This window comes from Gymnodraco acuticeps, unplaced genomic scaffold (assembly GCF_902827175.1).
Source record: "Gymnodraco acuticeps unplaced genomic scaffold, fGymAcu1.1, whole genome shotgun sequence".
Lineage (NCBI taxonomy): Eukaryota > Metazoa > Chordata > Actinopteri > Perciformes > Bathydraconidae > Gymnodraco > Gymnodraco acuticeps.
In genome coordinates, this window is record NW_022989862.1 from 223,827 (window position 1) to 232,493 (window position 8,667).

Genomic DNA, 8,667 nt, shown 5'->3' on the forward strand with positions numbered 1-8,667 from the left:
AGTTGAATATCTACCAGAGCAGAGATCTACCAAGAAAACGGCTGACTCCAACATTTATATCCAAGCTTTCAAATCCAATATCCTTTTTTTTATTGAAGCTTAAAGGGTTCTGGGAAATTAAGTCAACTGTGTTAGAAGTTACTGGAAAACCGGGATTGTTTTATCCATATCAGTTTTTTTTGTCCACCCTCTTTGGATGTTATCAGCTGATTAAATGGCTGTTATCAGGCCCTACTTGGCACCATCTATACATCAATACTTTGACTTGTTTTAAAGTTAACATACAGTTCGTACATTTCTTAAGTTTGGGGACAAATGTACTCTTTCCTCAAGCAACAAAGTTCATTTTCCATGCCATAACCTTATCATATAGAGTTGTTTAATACATCAAGTTTAACCAACAAATTCGGGCACGTGTGATTTACCAATTTTCCCAGTCTAAGGCATTATAAAAGTAAAGAAAACGACTGAAATCGACCATTAAATGGGTTTTATTCGACATTCGAAATCATTTAAAACAGGTGGATAAGGACAAACATTCCAAGGCATCACAATCCATTTGATTTGTTTATAGCAACTTCTAACTAACCTGAGCTGTATTGGTTTATCAGTCAAATTAAGTTAATTTTAAAACGTTCATGTGGATGGTTGGACACTTTGAGCTCAATTTTAAGGCACTTAGAGCGATAATGAATGCATGTAGAAACACAACGGTACATGACATAACTGAATGAAGTACATAAAAAAAAAGTATAAAAAATGAACAAAAGAAGTATCTTCCAGAATGCACTGGATATTGAAGGAATATCAGCGTTTTCAGCGTTTTCAACCCCCTTTTTTTTCAACCACACTTTTACACATTCAAATCACAATCTTTTTCATTTTTTTGGTGCCATTCCCCCCACCCAATTAACAATGTAGCCAGCGCTAACATGGACGCTAGCGGCGCCTTTTCACCTGCTAGCAACGAGCTAAGAGTGTGTAATACACACCAAGAATCACACTTTTAAAAAAGAAACATGAACAAATTAACTTTGAAGAAATCACATTTTTTCTCAGTGTAGCTGAGGGGTTGTGAAACGCTGGTAAGCCTTAAATGACTTTTAACTGGCTAGCTGTTGCATTTCTAAATTCTGTGCACAGTGTCCGTCTTGCTGGTTGGACACCTTGTCGATATTCAAGTACTCTCCTCTATTTCTCTGGGGAGTAAAATAAATTAGATGCTCTTTGAACTGCCCTGCAGTTGCAATGTGACCGGTGATGATGAACTGAAAACATAAAACACACCTATTGGTATCAAAGTACAGTATCCAGATAATGTAAAAAAAATGTGATGAGACCTGATTTCTGGTTGTTCAATATCGATGTTCCAATGCTAACAAAAATGAATACATACTGTAGTTGTCCAGCAGTCTATGTGCGCAGATACCAACAATATATACTGCTGTATTCTAAATTAGTTGAAAAGGACCAAATCCAAAGCCTCAAAGATATCAACCATGTAACATTCCAATGCATCTCAAACACATATTGTAAAAGCATCCCTTCAATAAAACATCTGTACACTTCCCTTTGGCTGAATGGTACAAAAACTGGAACACAAAATCCCGTAACTGTAACATTTCTGTATCAAAAGGTGGGAATCTCTTAACATTTTCGGGAAAACACAACATCGCAAAAAGCTTAAGAATCAATTTGGCACTGAAATCAATTTGCAATGTCCACATATTCATTAAAAAAGCAGATATGATTTTATCCTAGTTACTCAACACCATTATCAAACAGACATTTCTATGAAACTACTTCCCAAAACCTCTGATTCACCGTCACAGCAAAGGAGAAATAAGCCAATCCATTCATCTCAAGGTTTACTCTCGTTACTCAGATTTCTCTTCCAACAATGGCCTCAGTAGTTGATAAAGACAACAAAGACATTTCATCCATTGCATCATCCATTGCATTCTTCTTCTTCTTCTTCTTCGGACTTCCTGTCCCTACATGCTTTGCTGTCCAGCAACAATCATCCGTGATCTAACAAACCCCAACATTAAGTCAAATATTTCCCCGAATCCCCACATTTGCCCTATTTGTTGGACACAACATTAAGTCAAACTGATTTTTTTCTAAATTGTAAAGGGGATCCAGCCTTATTTTTGCACAAAACAATGACAAAGGTATTTATACATTCTCCTTCTCCCAAGTTGTTCACGCTAAGTCGTAGCATGTTTGACGAATACTGCTAAATTACAGTTGGACTTGACACTCTCCCATAAAAGAAGGCTGGGATAGAAAGTACTGCTGATCTTTGGCGTATAGCAGGAGTATCTTTGGCAGCGACGACGACCTGAACCTTCAGAACTGAAAGAACTGGCCAACAGAGCGGTAAGTCTCTGATTTCAAAGCGGGTGCATAGATGGGGGGTGGGAAAGGTTTGTCTTTGTGATTCAGGGTCGGAGGGTGGGTGGAGGGCGTGATGGGGGTGCACAGGGAGGTCCAGGAGGGGTACGGGCTGGTGGGGGTCCTGGGAGAACCTGTCCTGGTACTGGAGGTGATCTGGAAGGAGGGCTGGCCACAGTGGGAGATGGCGTGGAGGAAACAGGGTGGTAATCAGGTGGAGGGGCGGAGGGTTTGTGGATCGGGGTGCGTGGGGCAGCCTTGGCCTCATCTTTCACTCTTGTGAAGTTGATGCATCGACCCTATAAGACGGAAAGGAAAGAGACGTGTTAGATTAAGGACAAGTTTGACTTCAAATCGTGACATGAGTTGGTTTTTATTGGCTCTAGGAATGGGGACAGAATGTAGTTCCTAAAGAACTACATTTCGAAACCCCAATAGTCCAAAAGAAGCTGTAGTTCCTAAAGAACTTTATTCCGAAATCCCAATAGTCCAAAAGAAGCTGTTGTTCCTAAATAACTTTATTCTGAAACCCCAATTGTCCAAAATAAGCTGTAGTTCCTAAAGAACTTTATTCCGAAACCCCAATTGTCCAAAATAAGCTGTTGTTCCTAAAGAACTTTATTCCGAAACCCCAATTGTCCAAAATAAGCTGTGGTTCCTAAAGAACTTTATTCGGAAACCCCAACAGTCCAAAAGAAGTCCTATTGGACTGAAAGCCCATATGTCTGACAAACCATTATTTCCAAAACAAAGCCCCATTGCTCTGAAGGTATGAACTGTCTGCAACAAACAGGACGTTCCCTTTTTATTCTTACCACCAGCATACGGATCACCCGCCCTGATTTGCCTCTGATTGGCTAGTATTTGGTGCCTTCATTGGTATGTGATTGGTTAGGTTTTAGGGAAGGGGTCAAACAAGGGTTAGGGTTAAGAAGAGAGAAAGTCTTGCCTTTTTCATCTTATATGTATGTTTTTAAGAAATTAGACTTTGGAACCATAGCTAACAGGCTTTTGGACAAATGGCCTGGAGTCCAATAGAATCATTCGGACCAATTCGGACCATTTGGGTTTAAAAATAATGTGCATTGCGTCGAGGGATGAATCCATCTTTCCTGTTGGTCCAAAACTTTGGCCCACACTTTAAAATAAGGTTAGGTTCTACATAAGAACAGATAGGGTTAAACTAGGGTTAGGGTTAACAAAAGAGAAGGTCATGCCTTTTACATAATTTCAGTATTTTTTGGAACGTCTGTCAGACAAATGGCCTACGGTCCAAAAGGCCAATTCGGACTATTGGGCTTTCAAAAATAATGGGCATTGCATTGAGGGATATATCTATCTGCCTATTGGTCCACAGCTTCAGCCCAAACAGTAATATTACATCAGGTTTTATGGTAACAAGAGTTAGGGTTAGGGTGTATGAGGCGAAGCAGTCAAGTTGTAAAGTTTTAACAGTTGACTTATCAGACTGTAAAACAAATGAATTGGTTCCTTCAGAAATCACATTTCACTCCTGAGCTGCTCGTATAATATTACCCTAACCACAAGTTCACAGAGGTCTTTCTCGCCATAGTAACCCTACCCTGCGTCGCAGTTACATGTGGTTTGCAGCCGGAGCGAAGTGAAGTAATGTTAATCCACTAATAACCAGTGATTGGGGCCACAGGATCAAGGTTTTACAGAGTGGAAAATGAGGGAATTCACAAAGCTGTGTGGAATGAGAACAACTATTTCCAACTTAAACATTATATACAAAGTATTTTCCCTGCGTTTTAAGAAGCGTTTTTATTTACTGACATTTCTATGGAGAATATTCATGACAGGACCATATTTATGTTTATCTGCAATAGTGTACATTCTTGCAGATAGAACACAATAGAATTGAGTGAAAGTAAGAAGGGATAAAAAAGGTCTTCGGAGATTAAGAGAGAAAATAGTACCAGAATGAGTAAAAATCAAAATAAACCAAATTGGAATGAGACAGTTCCTTAATATCTCCCTCTACTTCAACCATCCACTTTAGTCCTCTTCCATTTAACCAATCATCTCTACATGTACGATACACTCCTCTCGGAAACGGCCACATAGGAAAGTTATTGTATTTACACCGACTTGTAAATTATCTTCTGTGAACTCAAACAAAAGTTTGCAAAAAATGCCCTGAATTTAGCGACGACCACCAGTTTCTGGTCTGTCGCCACTTATCCAGTCTGGCATTCCTAGACCTCGACAAAAAAACAAAAATATGAGATTCTGTTCTTGCCTTTTTACCGAGGGAAAGATGTGCAGAGACTACATTCCTCTGAGCAACATGCACTTATGAAATTAAGGAATTATGAGTGTTTTAGTCAGTCTGGGTCTGACTAACGCTAGGCTAACTGGTTGTTTGTTGTGGCTACATATTAACCCAGTGGTTTGATGCTTACCCTTTTGGTTTTCCAATCAACTATACTCAGCTATATAACCTGGGCAATTATTCACTGTACGATATCACTGTAGGAATAATACCGTTATTAAACTTTACATTTCAAGCGATTATCTGGTTGTCAACTATTTTATCTTAGTATTTATTTAAATAAGTATGCACATTTATACTTTAACGTCTTGATGTTTACATGAATATAACAATAAATCAACTATTTCTGATCCTGATTGTGATTATGCAAGCAAGTTACTCGAGAGTATTTTAGAAAAATAACTTGAGTTTCGCTTCATGTCCATCGCTCTGTTAGCGCCCAGCTGCGGTTTAAACCCATGAACATTTTCCTGGATTAAAATAAACCACACACACTCGTTTTCTAACACTGACCTCCTCCACTGTCTACAGTCTTACCAAGGTCATAAAATTGTCTAGGCCTGGGCAAAGTGTGTGTGTGTGTGTGTGTGTGTGTGTGTGTGTGTGTGTGTGTGTGTGTATGTGTGTGTGAGAGAGAGAGACAGCGTTGGTGGAGACAGCCCTGGCAGAAGTCTGCTTTAGGTATTACCTCATGTCCTTTAGCCAGCTAAATGCTTCCCTAAGGAGCAATGTACTTACAGTATGGGATGTGTGTGTGTGTGTGTGTGTGTGTGTGTGTGTGTGTGTGTGTGTGAGAGAGAAAAATACTAGCTCTACCTCATACTGTACTCTGACGTCAGTGTAATGGATGTGGTTCTGATGACAAACACACACACACACACACACACACACACACACACACACACACACACACACACACACACACACACACACACACACACACACACACACCCACACACACACACACTCACATTCAAAACTGCTTACTTGGTTTCAAATATAGATAACTTCATCGTAACCCGGGTCTATCGCTGCTGAATTATGTAGTTATATACACACACACACACACACACACACACACACACACACACACACACACACACACACACACACACACACACACACACACACACACACACACACACACACACACACACACACACACACACACCATGGGCTTTATAATGATACACTCTAACCCTCTCACACAAAACCACTGTGATCTATATCATACAGTACAGAGGCTGTACTGAGCAAACAATACGAGGGGTTGTTGAGTTCATTGCTGGCTAAAGAAATATGTGTGTTTCTGTGTGTGTTGGCTACCAAACTCTGCAATTTTAATAGTTTTGATTCAGTATTACTGAGTGCCGAGTCACGACGAATCAGTCCGTGCCATATTCTGGTATCTAGGTGGGGGAGAATGAGCCACATGTGTGCGAGACGACGTCACCCCTGAAGTGATCCAGGGTAAAGTTTGGTTACACTTCACACAGAACTTGACGCAGACGATACTCGCTGCAGTAATTGCAAAGCCAAATGAAAAGCTGGCCAGAAAACAGGCTTTGCTTCCTCTGAGTAACTCTGAGACAAACAGGGAGAAGAAACGGAGGTAGGGAGGGTTTTCTTTGTGAGTGTGGCGTGTAAATAATGTCAATGTTGAAATTGAACATTTTGGACCAATTTTCTAACAGCTGTAATACATATGTTGTCATGACAGAGAGAGTTAAGTACGTTGTGATACAATGTATTTTACTATAAAGTATGTTTTCTTAACTTTACTAACTATTTCTCAATAAATACATTTTCTATGTGAATTCTTTGTTAACTCCTATGAGAATTACATTTCCTAATTTTAAGAACAGTTTCAAGTGAATTTATAGAGAACAAATGAATAGATATAGGACTAGCCAATACTGTGATAGAGAAAATATAGAAACAAATAATCAAAAGACATTTTAAAGATGGTTTTGACCATATATATATATATATATATATATATATATACAGTTTGCCGGTCCCTAATCAAGTAAATGTGAACATATCTAACCCTACTACTCACAAAAAGTACACAAACAAGAGGATATCTTGGTTTTAGTACATTATATTCATCAGTAATAACTTAGTACAACTTTCTTTCTGCTGTCTCATGGCTACACTGTACAGTAATGAAGCAAAGGCGATGAAAAATGAAGAAATCCAGATCCAGATTGGTCCAAACCAATGAAGAGTCCAGACTGAACTCATGTAAGCCTGAATGTTGCAGAAAATGTAACCGAAAATACTTTTTTCAGGTACAGTAAAACTTGCAAGTGAAAGAGGTGACCAACGCTTGTTTCCATTCTTTATTCCTGAAATAAAACATTACATTAAAGTGGAAATGAGCCGGCCTGCTGGATCGTTACAAACCACAGAATGACTCGAGGAGGAGACGGTGGAAAACAGGGGCTCGATTAGAAAGAAATCATTGCAGAACGCAGCGAGCGCTAAAAGCTTAACTGGGTAACAGAAATGTGTTGACTAAGGAAATCAAATCCTCTTTTTTTATCAGACTGCCAGTTTGCTTTGGGGAAGATGTAATGGTAACTGTCTGATTTGTCCCAGGCCAAAGCAAATCCTGTCTCCGGTGGCAAGAAAAAACACTTAAATGTTAAAGACGGTCATTGGGGACGGGTGGCGCAGTGGTCTGTGCATCTGATCATCAGATCAAGGGGGTGCTGGGGAACTCCAGTTCGAAACCCGCCACTGCGTCAGGCCGTTGTGTCCTTGGGCAAGACACTTCACCCGGATTTGCTCCTGTGGGTATTGTCCATGACCATTGCATGTATGATATGTGTAATGTGTATTTGTAAAGCGCTTTGAGCATCTGGAAAAGCGCTATAATAAATGTAAGGAATTATTATTATTATTATTGGAAATGTTCGGCTAATAAGGCACGATTTTAACTAGCGCTTTGTTACGGCCTTCATCAGCGGGAGAGTCAAGGAGAGTAGGGATAAAAAAGAGTGGAGAACATATTGAGAGAGGGCAGGAAAAGAGAAGGAGAAGAAGAGTGAAGGAAGAAGTCAGAATGGTTTTGTTGCAGACTAAGAGATTAGATCTGTGTTAGCAGCTCTGTAAGGCTAAACATGCTACATGCTAACTAGCTCAACATGCTAATATGCTCGTAACGATGTTTACCACTGTCCCTTTTTAGCGTCAAAATGCTACTGCAACATTTTACTATCAAACTAACTGCTAATGTTTATAAAAGCAATCAGCTAACAGTAGGTCATATTTCTTATTATGAGCAGATCATGTGTGTTTCTTTGTGTTTGTCTGAAGCTAATCTCGCTAACTACAGCATCATTCCGCTTTATATATTTTCTATGACTGTAAACTCAATGACTTCTACTGGTTGTAGGGATTCACAATGCTTTTAAAACTTTTGTATTCACTGTTTTATATTTACCGTATTTCACTGCGAACAACTAGGCTACAAAACTAGCGTTACCTAGTCTAGTGCAGGCCACATTTCAGCCTTTTACGTAGCATGCATAACAACCTACATCCATAGATACTTTTGGTCTCATTTTGAGCTGTAGAATATGCAGATTAATAATATAACAAATACATTATGATCCACTAAAGCTAGGCACAATACAAAGTGGATTAATCCTTGTTTTGTCATCTTCACCTCCCTTCAACGTTTCTTTGTTTTGGGGTAAGAGGTAGACTGTAGGACATGCGATTTCCACTAGGTGACCTTTTTGGTTTTTATTATGTATCGCTGAGTTACAAAAGTGCCAATCAGGATTAGTGGAATGAGAAACAATAAAATATCACCCGTTAAGGCGTTAAACATTAAAACTGACTTTCCTGAATGCATCAGAGGGATTGAAAACAACCCTAGAGAGCTTTCTGTACTCGGTGAACTACCCATCTTCTTATCTGGAGTTTTATTAAAACAAAGGCTCCAGACATTACAACTGAAA

The 8,667-nt window shown here is 39.3% G+C and overlaps 1 protein-coding gene across 1 annotated transcript; it reads right to left on the minus strand.

Annotated features, from left to right (window-relative positions):
• Positions 1 to 475: 475 nt before the first annotated feature.
• On the minus strand, positions 476 to 2,696 carry LOC117563167 (anthrax toxin receptor 1-like; the record flags this gene model as incomplete). The annotated part of the gene is given in 1 exon segment (XM_034241349.1): positions 476 to 2,696. A coding segment is annotated over 1 exon segment (252 nt), but the record flags the coding sequence as incomplete, so codon positions are not given.
• Positions 2,697 to 8,667: the final 5,971 nt, after the last annotated feature.